Source organism: Micromys minutus (genome assembly GCF_963924665.1).
Source record: "Micromys minutus genome assembly, chromosome: 6".
Lineage (NCBI taxonomy): Eukaryota > Metazoa > Chordata > Mammalia > Rodentia > Muridae > Micromys > Micromys minutus.
In genome coordinates this window covers 62839768-62858076 of record NC_137975.1, presented here as the reverse complement: position 1 = coordinate 62858076, position 18309 = coordinate 62839768, and the positions used below count along the sequence as shown (strand labels likewise).

Here is an 18309-nt window from a genome sequence, read left to right as displayed (position 1 = left end):
CTTCAAATATAAATTTACTTTAATTTATACAAGATGATTTGTGACATGTATTAGAAGTAATTAATTAGTTCATAGTTTATCAAATTGTTTTAAAAGTGAAGGAATAATTTTCAAACTATGTTATCTGTTTCTAAGGTCACTTTTACCCACCAGTCATCAGAAAAACATAGCGGGCTTTAGTTCACAGCTATAGCTAAGCACAGTTTGCAGAGGATATCAGAAACAGTCTTTCATTCAATCCTCTGACTTGTGGCTTCTGATATTATAGACTACTATCAAAAAAACAAGCTATTCAGGACATATAAAAGACATTTTATAAAAATGCTATCTTATTTTATCTGAGTTTGAAAGTATTTTATAATGAAGTTTTGTTAAATGAAAACGTAATTTACTGGTCAGTGGTACAACTACAGTATACCATAAAAACAGTACTTCCTGGGCTCGTATTCTATGTGAAAGAACTGGATTTAGGATTTGACCCACTTAATCCTCTAGCGTTATGATCGGACTACCACTTCAGAGTTGAAAACAATTCAGAAAGAAGCTGCCTCTACAGAACCTGGATGTTTCTTTGACTCAGGCCTGCAGACTGTGAACACCTGTTCTTAACCACTGCTATCCTGATCTTTAAGGAGAACACTGCTTGGTTATTTTAAGATAGTCTCAACCAAGATACAAATTAGAAAAATCAAAACATTAAAGTGACAAGAAAGACATGTGGAACACAGGAGCTTTGAGGCTTGCCCATCTTAGGAAGTGCAACTGATGCTTCACTTACAGGGATTTGCTCCATCAGCCACTATTAACATGCGCAGGGAGGACAGGTTGACATCTCTCTGATCTCTGTGTGCTACAAGTGCCCAGTGCATGTCTCTTGACTTCACACAAGCCACTTTTGCTACAAAGGAAAATAGAAGTTATCATGTGTCACTGACAGACTGTGTGGAGCTGAAAAAGACAGGTAATTGTGATTCATAGGGAATGGTGAATTATCTTGTCACCAAATAACCCAAAGGCTCAGGAGAGACCAACCTTTATACTGGCAGACCTTCTGGATCCAGGAGAGGGGGTTTACCTTCATCAGCGAGTATGGGATGCTGATGACGTGCATCATGTTCATGACACTCTGAAACCAACAGATAAACACAAGAGTTAAGCAAAGAGGTGAAGGTACAGGAGGAGGGGCTCACTGTTCGGATGCAGGGAAAGCATGTAAGCCAGGGCTCAGCACACAGCAGAAATAAACATGAGCACTCCAAGGAGGTACTGAGGCTGACTAACACCAGAGGAGTTTTTGGAGGGCAAGTAGATGGCTGACTCAAGTTAGACTCAGTATTATTAGGGCATACTCTGGTATAATCCTTTAAGACAAAGTGACCTCTTAGAGGCTTGCACATCTTCTCTGCTTCTCAACTACTCCTGACACAGACAACTTTAAGTTCAAATCTTCTTCTTAAAATCTTGCATTAAAATAAACCTCCAATAGGCATTTTCAAAAGCTGAAAAAAAGGGTTGGGGAGATGGCTCAGTCAGTAAAGTGCCTGCGAGGTAAGCATGAGAACAGAAGTTCTGATCCTCCAACACCTACAGAAAAGGCTGCACATGATGCCATGTGTCTCACTAACAACAGAACTTGGGGGAGTGAGAAGGCATAGTCAGGAAAACGTGAAACTCAGTGGCTAGCCAGACTAATCCTATCAATGAGCTTCAGCGTCAGAGAGTAAAGACCCTATCTCAAACAGATAAATACTTCAGGCATTTACCTTTGGCTTCTATACACATGTGCATAGGAACGTGCATATCTATACTAATAAGTACATACACCACACATGCACAAGAACATACACAGAGCATAATATACACACCATACATATCCAAAATAAGACGGCAATATAGAAATCTTTAACATTTATGAAAAATGCTCATCACAGCAAACCAGGGAAATATGTCAAAACTACAATGAATCATTGCCCCTTTCAGAATGGCTGTTACCCCCCCTCCCAAAAAAACAGTTTGTGATACTCAGAGAAGGGGTAATCTCAAAGAGACTTTGTGGGAATGCACATTCGTATAGCCATAATGAAAAATGGTTTGAAGATAGCAACACACAAAACCCCAAAAACAATACCTAGACTACAATGCGATCCACTAGGATCAATACTGTGGACACTTACAGAGGAACTGAAATTGGCATGAGTACACTAAAGCACTAGCTGTCACAGCCATGATATAGACTTGGCCTAGACATCTATCAATGGAAGAAAAGATAGAAAAGATGATATGTGGAATATTTTCAAGACATAAGAATAAAACCCTGCCATGTGTTACAATATGGGTCTAGTTGAAGGATACTATGTTAATCAGTGCTATTATGTTAATAATACAGGCACAAGAAAACAAAATACTGCAAGGTGTAATTTATATGTGGAAGCTAAAATGTTGATCTCAAAGAGATGAGTACAATAGTGTTACTGGACACTTGAAATGTGAGTTCAGATGGGATGAAGGGGTGATAAATGCACATGGGATACAGCCAAATGGGAAGAATAACCTCTAATATCCTACACTTAATCTTCACCAAATGACCAAGAAGTGATAACTTTTCAATTTCTATATTACAGTAGGGTAACAAAAGTGGTTAAGACTGATAGCTTCAGAGTAGCTACCAGTGAAATTCTGGATGTTTTTGGAATAGCATATGTACATGTTCCATGGGAACTGTTCTGCTTCCATCTTACCACGTGTTACATGTATTGAAAGGTCACATGAGACGATTTCAATATGTAATTGTTGATTACAAACAAATATATAACATTTTATAGTCTTTCATTTTTATACACTGTAAGGGAAGCAACTTTGGAAAGATATCAGAACCACAGTCTTCCTTCCAGCCTTGCCAATGTAGTTTGTGACTATTAGACAGTAGACGATAAAAACTGATTATAAAAATGGTCAATGAACATAGGCTGTGATTAATTCTCAGTGGTTTGCAGATATCTTAGATCTCCTACATAGCCCCAGGAAGGACTACACACCATAAACATCAGGCTGGTGCTTTCAGGGTTGAAATTTGAGCACTGGGAATCACTGATTCAAGAGGGGAAACTAAATGAAAATGAAAGACCACTGTATATTCCCCACCAGGAATGATATTTCTACAGAACTTATGAAAACCCAGTTGCTCCTGGGAGGCTTCTTCACACTGAGTTCTAGGGTGAAGGAGCTTATACATCTCCAGGATGAGGCAGAGTGTGTGTTCAATCATTGGCTTAAGGAGTCAACAAAAGGAACTCAAAAACTGCCAAGTACTGCAGAAAGGAATGTAGAACTTCAGGACTGAAGCATGCTGTCAACAAAAGAGCTACTTGAGCAGAACTGGTGCTACTCTCAGAGAGGGCTGAATAAAGCAGGGATACAGAAAACAATGTTTAATCAGAACCATGGAATATGCTATTAGAGATACTAAGGCTAATAGGAACCACTTTTGTTCTAAAAAATAAAACACAAAACAGCCAGTCTACAGTTCGACTGCAGCATGTGCCTAATATTCAAAAAGTCCTACATTTAATTTACAATGATGAAAAGAGCTTCTTGGTCATATAGATATGATACTCACTAGAATCCAAGATACAACAGGGCAGAGCTTTCAATGCAGGTTCCTTAATTCTCTAACCCCAACCCTGTGTTATTCCCTCTGCCTCAGCACACACTAGCATGTTTTCAAACTGGTTTTCTACATCTCCACATATAAAAGCATCCAGATGTTAGAAGAAGCCTTACTGGAACACAGAGGCCAGAAGGGGTTGAAGCCATAGGCAGACTATCTGCAGGATATTTAATGTTCATGGAGCATACAAATGGGTCTGGCTCGACAACAAATAGCAAACTGTAATATTTATATTCCCAACAATTATGTAGAACTTATTTGGGATTTCTACTTGAGACAACAAATGATGTTTAAGCCCAAGAAAGGTCTAAAATAAACAAGTCAGTCAAAACTGCCCTGCATGAACTAGATAGGGAATCCCAATCAAGCATTTTTTTGTTTTCCTTTAAGTGCCAACACCACCTTCAAAATCTAAGGTTATCTCTCTACTAAAGTATCCACAGCAAACTCAGCAATCACTTTCCAAGTGGCATTGGTAATGAGTCAAACATCTCTTCTCCATAATGCATACTAAATTTTCATTTAAAGAAAAAGTCTAAAATCCTTTCTCCCTTGACCATAATTCAATAGCAGACATCCTGACTCTTAGAAAATAGTAAGAACATTCTATGTAGAATGAGAAAACTATGTTGACAGATTCAGCACAAGTAACCCCAGCAGGAAACCTTCAGAGCCTAAAGTAGGAAATATGTATGGGTCTTAAAGGGGCTATTCTTATAGCTGATACCTCAATATATGGGGTCCAAGATTCAAAAATATTTGAAACCAGCTGCCTTTACTGTACTTTTGCAGTAAGCTGGTTAAACAGACAATATGACTCCTAACACAAGACTGCTTTCCTTATACTGTGGGAAGGGCCTTTGTAGAAGTTGGACACACTTGTATAAAAGATGCATGAGGCACAAAGGGAGTTTACTTACTGTCAGTATGCCATGCCAGAGCCCCACATCCTTCTTGAAGTCTAGAACATTCACAATGGTTTCAGCTATATAAGAGAAACAATTACAAGTTTTATTGACATGATTGAGTGGCCTGAATGATACGCCAAGAAAAACCCACCAGCTGAGGGGTCCTCCTAGATCTTAGAAGAATATCACATTACTCTGTCCTCACAGAACCCCACAGTCAATTTACAGACTATTAAGAGGCACTAGCCAGGCTAGGGAATATTTTTCATGATAATATTTGGGCATGTAAGTGAACAGCAACAGCTGCCCACACATCATCACTGAAAAATCTTACCACATCAGACACAGTGGTTCAGGCCTGTGATCCCAGCACTTGGGAGGCTGAGAGAGGATAATCACAACTTTGAGGCCAAGGCTGGACCGCACAACTAATTCAAAGCCAGCTTGGGCATATAGTAAGACTTCTAGAGCACTATCACTTAACAACACCCCCACCCCAACACAGTATTACTGTATTTCCTGCCCTCCTGAGAGTCTCTTATAATTTCTCCCCCGAGACCTTGTTCTGCTAATAGGGAAGCATGGAGGGAGGCTTTCTGACAGTGCACAGACTTGCTTTGTTAAGAAAGAGCTCTTTAAGGGTGGTGGGGAGGAACAATGAAGGTGAGACACGTCAAGACAGGGAGGGTGCAATACTGAAGCAGCACAGGAATAAAACTTATAAAGAAGTAGAGAGAGCAGACAAAGCAGTAAAAATGTTGAAAATAGTTATTTTCAAAGACAGAAGCGGTGATACTACATGCATGCCCTGGTACTGAGAATTTGACCTTCACTTGACCTTGTTCTTATCAAACCGATTCAATGGGCATTTAAGTCACCTGTACACAGGCCCTGGGCCACTTCTCCATGTCCTAGGAACTTATCAATGCTCGTCTCCTCATTCTGTCAATATTTACCAAAGGTTTAAATATTCTATTTCCTGCTCTCCTACCAGAGAGTAAAAGGGAGGTGGACCAGAGAGATTAATTCAAAATACAGATATCCAAAAAAAAAAAAAAATATCCTAGATTCCTTTTTGTAAAGTAATTTAAAGTAAAAAAATTATTTTATATTCATGTATCTGTTTACATTTGCTTCTGATACCTAAAATGTGACAGCCCTGGATCTTCAAAGCATGTAGGTCAGGACACAAAAGTGACTGTTTTAACGAAATAGTATTGTCATTAGAGACCATGTTTCTCCACGTGTTCAATGGCATAACCCTAATAGAGCATGTCCAGAGAACACATTATTCTTAAAAAGGGGAAGGATGAGAGGATCACATGGTCAGCAGGAAAAAGAAAACTCACTTCCAAGGGGAGCTAGGGACCATTGGCTTCTTCAGGCCCCAGAAACAGATGCTGGTGTAGGTTTCTCAGCTGTGACTATGCCTGCCCTGTACAGGCAGTTGGGGGTTGCTTTAGCTTTTCCTCCCCTGTGTCCACTTAAACCCATTATCACAGCTACTGCCACCCACTCTACCTCTGCTTCTCATATTCAGAGAAAACAGTCCTCCAATAAAGCTTAAGAACCCTATTGTCAGAATTACGTATTCAGTAGTGAAGAGTGGGCTACAACACAGCATTTAAAGAGAGAGCTTCTAAAGAGAGGCATGCGCAGGTGGGGATTAGCACGTGTGATGACTCACTTCCAAACCCGTGTGGTAAAGCGCTAATACTTCTGGGACTGAGCCTTCAGAGACGTGATAAATATTAAATGAGGCCATGGGCAGAGCTCCGGGGGTGCACACATGAAAAGTGTCATATGAGGACACAGTAAGCGTGCACCATATGGAAGGATAATGGAGCCCCATTGTCAACATTCTCACTGTGGACTTTCAGCTCCGGTCCCTGTACCTGTGTTTGTTTTACCAGTCCAAGCTGAAGCACTAACTACAACTTAGTAAGTTCACACAAAGATGGATGGCAGTGTGCACAAACAGAATGTAGGAACCACACAGGCTGGTGTGTCATCATCAGGCCCTGGTCAGTGGGGCATCTCCAAAACCCAGATCCAAGGAAGTCTCAGGGCCATCCATACCTTCTGTATAGCCGCAGGCCTGTGTTAGTGCCTGACAGTGTGTCAGCAGCGCTATCCTCGTCACGGTCACACCAAGAACACTTCCATCTTTACACGTCTTATACTGTAATGAGACAGAAAATATGGAAAGGTGTTTTGATAAATAAATTTCTGGTCCCCACCCAATACTTCTAGTTATTGAGACACTGAGTTCTGGCCACACTATAACTGTACTGAGGTGAAACACAAATCTTTTCCCAGTAATACACACTCAGCCTCTGTGGAAGGATGGCATCCATCTTACCTCAATATAAGCTGTGTCGTTATTTGCATCTTTGATGTGTGGAAACCAATCCCGAGGAGGTTTAGAGAGGTGTTTTGATTCTGTGACAAACCATAGCAGCTTTGGCCAACCTTGGAAATAAGTCATAAATTCCTTTTAGTAAACAGGACCCAGAAAATAGGTGTGTAGAATTTCTTTATCTATTAATTTCACAGCTTGCTTTCAAACAATTCAGTCTACATGAAATCTCTGGCATTCCCATTATGTAAAATTGACTGTTATCATCAAGAATTCTTAAGACACCACCAGCTATACTATGTCACCCCACAGATTATGAGTTACCTGTATTATCAGAAATGATGACAGATCAGAAAAGCTCTGGCCTGAACATTCCTGCACAATTGAAGGGCCAGTCTGTAAAATGAAAGATCTACAGAGGAAGCAAGTTCTCAGGGCTCTGTGGCATACCTTTGAACTGTGGGATCTCTCCTGTTGGGCTTTTTGGCAGTCCTTTGTGACAGGCATCACTAGTCAAGGCAACAGTTACTCCACAGCTTCCAAGCAAGAAACCTATCTGCTGGCTCCCTGCATCCTGAAAGGTGATCAAGGAGAGTTAAAAATCTAAAACAAAACTTTACTCCCAGCTTACTGCCTCATCTTGTGTATGTAGAAATTAACTACTCTCCCCAAGGACCCTTCTCCCACAACCGTGTGTGTGTGTGTGTGTGTGTGTGTGTGTGTGTGTGTGTGTGTGTGTGTGTCTGTCTGTCTGTCTGTCTGTCTGTCTGTAAAAAAGAGAGACAGACTAAAAGAGAGAGCTCACAAGTATGAGTTCACACATTAAAAAGCTTGGTGGGTAGGAAGGTTGAGAGGTTTTGGGAGGGGTCAGGGAGACGGAAAATAGCCAAAATATATTATATAAAAATTAATAAACAAAGGCAATGATCATAAGGCTTCATTTTTGTGGAGAGAAATTATCAAGTGACTTTCAAAGACTGGCTATACAGCTGTCACACCTGGTGATGTACAGAACCAAGAGGAATGTTTACTCAGAACAATGACAACCAGTATCACCTTTTCCATCTGGCAAACATCACGAATCAATGGAGTGACCAACACATACAAATGGGCTATGGTTACAGGGAGACAGAAAGCACCAAGCTACCAGGTCTGAATGTCACCTTTTAGCAGATGTCACAGATGGGGCTGTCCCTGGCTGCAACAGCCTTAGGAGCTGCTTCCCTGTGTGAGTTTTATTGCCACTGTATGCATCCTGCTTCTCCTGAAAACAGTTAATAAGCAGCCAAGACAATGATTCAACTTCTCTCCCATCAGCTGGGCTACTATGCTCATGAACTGAAAAGTAAAATCAGAGTCTCTGAGTACTCAGCATTTGTGGAACTAAAAACATCATGGTGTAGAAGAGTCCAGGCTACACCCAAGTGTGACCCTATGAACAACCAACCTTCAGGAAGACTGACTGGTTGAAATCTCCTGCCTGTCCCAGGAAATCACTGGGCAAAGTGCTATCACCTAGGTATTCATCAGCATTAAGTTTCAAAGCTGTTGTCTGCTAAGTGTTTCGATTATACTTTTCCTAGTGCAGATTTAAAAGCTACTTTCCTTACATGGATTGTTTATATGCTAATTGCATAATTAACACAACCCTGCAAGGAGAGAGGTGGTGTGGCCCATACTAGATGGGATCAGTCCCTGTTTTGCAGACATTGTGGGGGACTTTTTATTGTTGCAATGCTGTTTTCCAGTACAGTCCAGATCAAACACTACTCTGAGGAGGTGAAGCAGGCAGGCAGAAGAGGTAGGTTTTTAGCAGCAGGAAGTTGGCTACTTCTCAAGCTTACTAATGTCTTGTTGGGTCAGGCAAACACCACAGCTGTCTCCCAGAATGTAGTGACTGGGGTGGCATACAAAGATAAAAGGTTATGACACTCTGATCTTGAACCTAAAGCCAGGAGTGCACCTTTCTATACACTCCATGTACGTGTGTGTGTGCGTGTGTGTGTGTGAAAAGAGAGACTTATTACCCCCAAACAATAAATTCCTATACATAACCCCCCTAAAAGTTAACATAATTAAGTTGAACATCATTTGGTAAGCATGTATGAATTCTTGGGGTGTTCAATCCCCAGTACTGAGAAAATTTTATAAAGGGAACGAGCATGAGAAGTGGAGGAGGTGAGAGAGGAGAACAGCAGCAGCAGGAGGAGGAAGGATGAGAGGGGGAAGGAGAAGGGGGGGGAGAGAACTATGCAATATAAAGGGTGAAGGCCATGTAACAGAAAGACCAACATGTCAAGACTGTCATCAGCATTCAATGTTCTCTCTACTTGTACTTCCTAATCTACAAAGTACCTTCCCAGGGGCTACACATTAGTTTCAGACAAACTCTGCCAGGTCACTCACAGCCCACTTGGGATGACACCAAACACACTTGCCAGAGCCAGCTTCCTCTTCAGCCTTCTATATCCAACATTCAACCAAGATGGCAAAAGAGGTGAGGTGATGAACTATCACACCACAAGAAAACAAAGGTCAAGAAAAGAACTTAGTCATCCTCACAGTCTCTGCTTCTGACTCACGAATGAGATAAACGGATAAGAAGCCACAGAACAGCAATGGCTTCCTGTGGTCTACAAGATCTCTAGAAAGGTATCTGCCTCCATCTGGCTGGATGAGAGGCTAAACCAGGGGAACAGTCACTGTAATTTCAGGATGTGAAATGAGATAAATCCTCCCAGACACACACTCTGATCCTGACATCATTTGCCAAGTACCTTGCCCCTAAAAATAAGCATGGCTAACAGGTGGTTTCTTTCTCAGGTAAAGGAGTCATGCAGACACACAGAAGGGAGGAAAGGCAGGCTTGTGTCACATGATTTCTACCCCATATTAAGGGCAGCACATTGTAGTTTGTAACTTCCCCTTTGTTTAAGAAAAGCCATACCCAGACTAGAATTTAAATATTCTTATAAATTTCCAAAAATAAAAAAATAGAAACAACATAAAAAATAATAACAGATAATGTTACGGTTTAGCAACTCCTTCTGTGTGGCCTCTACAGACTCCTGACATATCAAATATTCTTCATCACAACTAAAATAATAGATCAATTAATGTCTTTTCTGTTATCAATTTCAGGTGTGTTTATAATGGAAACTTTTAAATATACACAGATAAGAAAAACATTCTCATGTGTAGATCATACACACACACACACACACACACACACACACACACACACAAACCTCATATCCACCAACACACAATATCACACATATGAATACACATTAGGGTCACACATGTGCCCTAACACATATTTGTATGTCCATACACTTTAAGAAACACTCATATACCATATATCTCCATATATCTGCATTTAAAGAATTCCAAGGGTCTGCCATACTGTGTATAAAAGGACACTTCAGCTGAGAAGTACCCTTTCTGGAAGACACCCACCTCACCCTGGCAGGCACCTGCTCACCTCCTTATAGCTCTTAGCAGCTCTACTTCTGTTTTTTCTCAGTTCCTATGGTTTATGATCCCAAGTCTACTGAGTGCATCTCTCAAAATGCCACTATGTTCACCTAAGGTGGTGAGCATATGCAACTCTGACATTGCTCTTTCCAGAGGTTCATCTGAAATGGTATTTGAAACATTGCTTCCTTTTGTTCCCAGTGTTTCATTCAGAAACCCTCTTTGGACTCATTGAGCCCAACCCATCTGTTTCAGTATCCCTACTGCTGGGATTACAGCAAGTGCCACATATCCCCCTTTGGAAATATTTACTAACACAGCCAACCAATCAACTATGATTTGAGCTCTTTGGAGCAAGCCAAGTACCCTTGATAACATACAAAAGTCTCAGGAAGCAACCGACCCCTGTGGTTGTTATGCAGCCATTCAAGTTACAGCAGGTGCTTGGTGGAGCCCAGTAAGCCTGTTCTGTCCTGTCATCACTGCATACACAGTCAGACTTTCATTTTGTCAGCCTGCCTGGGTCTTTGCAGTTTGCTATCCCAACACCATCACACTTGTGGATAACCTTTTCTCAAGGACATCTTGGCATAACTTACTTTTCATGTTAGCAAATCTACTTGGCTGACAGAAATATGTACAAGTTCAGATAACACGAGATAGTGATAATCATTTTCTTCATGTACACTGACAAGGCTATAGATTAACTTTCATGTCCCCTTCCCCTGTTGGATCACCAACTTCTCTTGATAAAAATGCCTAAATGTTTCTCTTTCACTACCAGGATTAAAAATAAATAGATAAAAGCAAGTTGTCACTTAAGGCATCCAACAAGATTTAGGATTAAGAATGAGGACTGTTGCGTAGAGCCTTTAAGGCAGCTTCAGTGGCCATCGAACAGGCAGATGCAAGGATTAGATTTCCCATACTTTACCATTTACTCGTATAATTGTGTTATTTCAGTTGTACCCAGGGAGAAAATTCAGGTAAAAGTAAGAAAACTGTGGACAGGCCAACAGACTGCTTTGTTCTACAGACACAGGCGGGAAAGGAAGTTCCGAAGAACTGTTAGGGAAATGCAACTACAGTGATGCAACTTCACACCTGCTGGCATGGCTCTCTTTCACACAGGTGAACAATAAGTAACAGGTGAGGATAAGACTGTGAACCTGAGGAAATGGTGTAGCAAGTCCTACAAACACCAACAGCAAAGCTTCTGCAGCCCTAGTGACTGCACAGAGCAAATCCTATTAGGAACTACCTAATTATATAATTATATATATATATATATATATATATATATATAATTAGGGACTGGTGATTATATAATTAAACAGTATTAGCTTCTTACTGGCCCCATAGTTAGAATATACAATAAAGATAAGATCAAGTTTAGTCATCTTAATTATGATATAAGATATGACCAATCAAAGGCGAACTGGGACTTGACAAGGTCAAAACAACTAAAAGCAAGCCAGAACCACCACCCACAATCAAGAGAGATCAGAGAGCTATCCTGTACCTGGCTCTCTAAGCAATGATACTAAGGAATGATAAAATGGTTTTTAACAGATTCAGATAAGACAGATCCATGCTATGCTACCAAATAATGTAAGCTTCACCTTGGAGAAGTTGCACACCTACAGATGAGACATGCTGTGTATGTGTGAATAACTGTTCTCACAAATAGATGAAACTAATGAAAATCTGGCCTGAGCCTTAGAGACAGCAAGAACATGTCACTGAACCTGCACAGCAAAAATTAAAAAGCCATTTACAAAACTGTAGTCTACACATTCTCACCCAGCACATTCAATTGCCACGGAGCTTGACACACCCCTCCAATAGAGCTTAATGAACATTATGTTCTTTACCTTTCTTGTGAGTGGCACTTCAATGGGGACAGGAACAACTTCAGCCAGCAAACAACCATAGAAGGCTACCATGAAAGCAGCAGGGTCATTGTTTGGGAACACTAGCGCCACCTGGAGATGTGCAAAACACAGAGCTGAGATGACAGCAGGATTTATATTTCCACGGACAACAGGATGGAAATTTCAAGTCCCCAACAGTGTGCAGACAGGCCTATAAGTACTTAGAACTATAAATTAAGAGGGACCACAGGCTGCAGAGCAAGAGTCTATCTCAAAAGTGATGGATGCTAAGAAATCATGTTTTATGTAAACAGAATAACAGATATTTGAATAAGTAACCCATACTTTTTCAACTTACATGGATGGGAAACATTAACAGCTGCCAGCTATACGCCCATACTAGACAATAGCTCATCTTACTGTTTAGTTCTTATCCTCCTCAGCCACAGAATTTTCATATACAAAAAAAAAAAAAAAAAAAAAAAAACCCAGCATACATAATACATAGGTTTTTACTCTTTCACTGGTCTATATAAATAGCTCTGCTATTCTGATAGACTTCTCACAAGGAAAATTAAAATTAAATGTTTATATAATTCTTTATTGGGTATCTGGACAAACATTTAGGAGCTAGACCCAATTAGATTTAATTCAGATGCTAAGATACTTCTCTAAAAAGGGTTCTAGGATCTTGTGTACAATTTTGGCCTAAACAATAGTTCCCTATATGGGAAAAAGAGCAATAACAAACTGCACCTAATTGTCCTGGTAAAGGTCAAATGACAGTTTACAGGAGCATGGTATACCACATGCACTGCCAGTAATCCACATATTACCAGTCCTGGCATAATCTCAGTATCAATGTCTTAATGCTCAATATGCATGTTTTCACTGCCTACTACTACCCATGACTGTTCCTGGTCTTCCTTTACTCATCCAACCTGCCTAGTTCAGCCAGTCTGAGGTAGTACTGTGTATAATTTCTAATTAGGTTTACTAATATTCTAACAATATGGCCATATCCTTAATTTTTTCCTCTTATGAATTCCTTTTCATTTTCCATATTTACCTTTTCATGTCTTGCTATGTTCCCTGGAATTTGTGCTTAATATATTTGACACAAAGATTTCTTGAAATGTTTTTACATTTTGGTATATATTTCATGTTTTAAATGTGTTTTTTTATATTCATAAGTAATAAATATTTGAGCCAGGTTCTCCATACCTTTGAAAGAACTGAGACTGTTTTGGTATGGAAATAAATTCTCAGACATGTATTAAGTGGTTTATTATTATTATAATTTTAATCATTATTATTATATAATGATTAAAGTATCAGAGAATGCACTCATGCAAACTAGGATGACTATGACACTACATTAAGCAGTATCTTCTGGGATGGTCACCCTACATGCAGAATGCTTTCGAATGCCAGTATGTGGTACGTAATTGTTTGCAGCACAGCCACCTTAGTGTTTAAGCTACCCCAGCGCTCTTTTAAATGTTCTTGCCAACTCCCTGGTTCCCCAAAGTTCTCTGTATGGTAAGAACTCTTTGGTTCACTTTTTGTTTAATAGGATTCCCACTGTGCTCTTCAGGACACTGCCTCTATTTTCAAGCTCCTCTGTTGCTGCATCTACAGTGTTAACTCTTTACAAACCACGTGGGTGTATTTTCACAGGCACATAAATCCAAAGATTTAGCTCATATGAATCATTTTTGTACTTTCTTATTTCAGAGTTCCAAATGGATTTTTTTAAAATGTTGTTAAGTAGCCTTATTAATTTTGGCAAGAACATTTAGATAAGACAGTCTAGCATATTTAATATCTGAGATAAATACGCTGACATAAAAGAATACTGGTGTTAGTTATGAAGCCAGGAGCTGGATCTTAAACGTAACCATGCTAGATATTTTGTAATACAGGAAAAGGTGCTGGAAAAAATTAAATTCTGGAATACATGATTTCTTCATAGATAAAAAACCAGCTAGAACAAGTCAGAAAGAGAATAAGATATATTTGTATGTGTAAGCATATTAACAAAAAGTAATTTTTAAGACCAAGTCTTCATGTGCATTTGCCTTCATAAGTCAGTGTGTGTTGCTAGCACATTTTCTGATGGGTAGATTCATGAAGAAAAAAGACACAATTATAAGTTTGTAATATTCCCCGGTGACCACTGTCATATGATTCCTTCCCAGAGCGGGCCACAGTGTCTGAAGAAGCTGATCAAAATCACAGAACACATAATACTCCCCCCCAATCAGGTGCACTTGGTCATAAAGAATGCTTACTTGCCTTTTATGTCCAACCTTACTCTACACCAGCAAGGAAGAACAGGCTGGGTTCTGGAATCGTAAAGTAGAGGTTACCTAGTTATTAGGTTCTTACTTACCCTGTCTCCAGACCGTACCATAGGTTCTTGCTTTGTACCTAATTTATGTAGAATGTTGTAAGCAACCTTCATACTTCTTGTCCATAGTTTGCCTGTTGATATAAAGCATAACAGACAACTTAACAATATACACATGCATTTTCAGCTATGTTCAATTGTAAAAATTAAACTACCATTTTGAAGTCTAGTTCCTTCATCTATTCTGCTAAGTCTATGTGGTTGAAAGGAAGTGTCATGTGGAAGACTACTGACAAAAAGAGGGGAGGGATTAAAAGACTATAAAACTGAAAGCTAAAGAATACACTCAGAAGTAGTACTGGATTTAAAACAGAGAGAGAGAGAGAGAGAGAGAGAGAGAGAGAGAGAGAGAGAGAGAGAGAGAGAGAGAGAGAGAACAATACAGATCAAATACAAAAATCCAACAAAGATGAATACAGAAGCTGCTCCTGCTTATATGAGGTATAGGGAGAAGGGGAGAGAGGAAGAGAGAAGATGGAGGGAAAAGAGATTAAAATTTTTTAATTTTAGCCTGTTTAACTTGCCTTTAACTTGGCAAAACACAGGGAAGGAGTTAATGGGACATGAGCCCCATGCTTCTTAGTAGTAAATAGTACAGAATCATGGGATGGGAAGAACAGTGTCTTGAAATATCTTCTCTCACAGAGAAATTTTCCCCAATTTTTTTTTTTTTTTTTATTTTCAACCTTCAACTCAAGTTCCTAGAGTAAGGGCTAAATAAGCACTAAAAACCACACACACTGGCAGAGAATCATCAGAACCAGGGCGTAACTACCTCCGTTTCTCTTAGTGTGTTAAGCACTTACTGCAAAGCTACAGAAATTTTTAACTGACATCTTTCTACTGGATTAAGCAAGGGAAAGAGGAACCCAGTGAGAGGTTTTGAAGATCTATCAGTGACATCCATCTCCTTTAAATGTGTGCTGTCTTGGGCAACTGCAATGAACACAAGCTGTATGAAAATGCCTCTGCGGTTCCTCAGAAAAATGGACATAGTACTACCTGAAGACCCAGTTATTCCACTTCTGGGCATTTACCCCAGAGATGCTCCAACATACAACAAAGATACATGCATCACAATATTCATTGCAGCTCTATGTATAATAGCCAGAAGCTGTAAAGAACCCAGGTGTCCTTCAGTAGATGAATGGATACAAAAATTGTGGTACATTTACACAATGGAGTACTACTCAGCTATCAGAAACAATGGCCTAACAAAATTCTCAAGAAAATGGATGCATCTAGAGAATATCATCCTGAGTGAGATAACCCAGTCACAAAAGAACAGACATAATATACAGTCACTGATAATGGGATACTAACCCCAGAAAGCTCTGAACACCCCAGAAATAGCCCACAGACTGTGTGAAGATCAAGAAAAAAAATATATATATATATTTTAATTAAAATAGAACTGTATCACATCCCCCTTTCCTTCCTACAGCCCTTCCCAGTTTCTCTATCTCCTCAAATTAATAACCTCTTTTCTTATATTATTGTTACATATATACATATGTGTATGTATATGTACCCACAAATACTTAATTACAACCTGATTTAAAAAAAAAAAAAAGAAAATGCCTCTGACAGATCATTCAAAACCTGATTTCCTGAAAGTTGTAAACTTTTCAGAGTGGATATTTTCTAATCTCAGGATTTGAGATTTGGAAGAGGAACCTTTGCACTTAGATAAAGTGCAAATTTCTGTAATTTTAAAATTCTGAACTCTGGAGAAAAAATCTAAGCAAAATACAAATGTAAATTTAGGCTTAAGATAATTTTTTCTTTTCCAAAAAGTTCCAACACATTTTATTTCGAAACAAAAACAAACTCTGAAGGACCTGCATGTTTCAAGCCTTTTATCTTATACTCAGATTTCCTGGTAATCCTCAACAGTGTAAGGTGGAATAAAAGCAACTTTAAATCTAAGGAGTGTTCTTGCATTCAGAAGACATTTTATAGAATGGTCAAAGATACTCAGCTTCTGAGAGCTTTCAAAACAAATCAAGGTTCTAGCCAGTATATTCATGTAAAAGTAATATACCACAGATTAATGTAATTGTGTCTCAATATAGTCAATGTCTAATTTTTCTCAGGTAAACAGAAATTCCTTTGGCTTATAACACATTTTTTACTTAAAAAAAAACCCTGAATTTGAAAACAAAACAAAAATAAAAACCTGAATTTATTTCTTGTTGCAGCTACCTGAATTAATATTGCTGTTATTCTCCATAGGATCTGTCTACTTGTCTGCCCCTTACCTGATAGTGAGTTAGGAGAATGAATTCTCAGGACAATTCTTTATTCTCAGCATATGCTAGACACTTGGTGGGGGGCACTAATGTCATAGGCAAGAACCAATTAAGTTTAGTCACTGTCTGTAGCTTAATGTAATTTGTATTTCATTACTAGATATTAAAATTTCATTCATGTTCTCTTCCTCATCTCAACCCCATAGATCCTTAAAGTCATTGCTCACTTGGGGAGTTCATTTCTCTATCAATGGTCATCAGTTCAGTTCACAAGAAACAATACGAGGAGTGGTGTTTTTCCCCCATAAATAATGTAAGCCTTTAAACCTTCCTGGCTGTGAACAAAACTGGGAAACTATTCTAGCTGAATAATTACATTTTGTTGTCACTGAATAAAATGAAAAGCAATGTGTTATAAACAAACCAATCAATTAAAAGTATTACAGTTTGCTAATGCTTCAACTTCATTTTCGGCTAGGACAGGAGGGAGTTGGTATCATTATACCCTCGCACACAATCTTATGCTTAGTATTTCTACATCTTAGTTTTCAGAAAAGAGGAAACCGAAGGAAATCAGAGGAGAATAAGCACTTCCAGAATGGCTGACAAAGACTGTTCTCTTCATCTTAGATTTGAATGGCATCCAGGCTACTGTACTGACAGTGTGACTGTAGAGAAGGGGCATGGGTGGATATGGAAGGGCAATACAGTCTGATTAGTGCACATCACCCATAAAACTGGACCAAGGATTGAAGACACTTGCCAGTGACAACAACGAGGTAGTAGAAGGGTTATGTCCCTGACATGCTTGAAGTAAGGCAGAATGGATGAGAGGAGCTACTGGCAAGTAACAAGAGCAGAAGAGAGAGTTTTCTTCATGGATTAGAGGCCACGCATGCTCCAGTAGACTGTCTGCAGTCATGCACATACAGAGCACCAAATGACTGACTCACTGGGTGCTGGGAGGAAAAGTGAGCACAGTAAGTTGTAAGAAGAGGTGGTGCAGATAGAAGTAGAATTGAAAGGGAAAGACTAGGAAAACGGATTTGATCAAAATATGTCATGTGCATGTATGGATATTAAATATTTTAAAATAAAAGAAAAAACAAACATTTATATAGTAGAAGAAAATGTACTTACAGGCATCCTAACAAGAGAAGGGAAGGCAGAAGACGATGCAGGCCCCACCAAGTGACACTGCGCATCACTGTGTATTTTCAAGAATTAAGATTATGCCATTCCTATTTCCTGAACTTTCCATTCTATTGCAATCTGTTACCAAATCCTTTATAACTTTATCTACATTTTCTACTAGATAATCAAAATTTCTCAGCTGAGAATTCTGCTGCCTCAGGACTT

The 18309-nt window shown here is 39.2% G+C and overlaps 1 protein-coding gene across 5 annotated transcripts in view; it reads right to left on the bottom strand.

The window, feature by feature from the left end:
- DIP2C (disco interacting protein 2 homolog C) overlaps positions 1-18309 on the bottom strand; it is a 358059-nt gene that overhangs the window by 90679 nt on the left and 249071 nt on the right. For all 5 annotated transcript variants that reach the window (XM_080917646.1, XM_080917643.1, XM_080917645.1 and 2 more), the window contains 8 exons: positions 14681-14772; positions 12286-12396; positions 7385-7508; positions 6938-7047; positions 6655-6757; positions 4588-4652; positions 1033-1126; positions 779-898 (listed from right to left, as the gene is read on the bottom strand). In XM_080917646.1, the coding sequence (XP_080773772.1) occupies positions 779-898; positions 1033-1126; positions 4588-4652; positions 6655-6757; positions 6938-7047; positions 7385-7508; positions 12286-12396; positions 14681-14772 (819 nt within the window). The remainder of the gene's footprint in view (positions 1-778; positions 899-1032; positions 1127-4587; positions 4653-6654; positions 6758-6937; positions 7048-7384; positions 7509-12285; positions 12397-14680; positions 14773-18309) is intronic.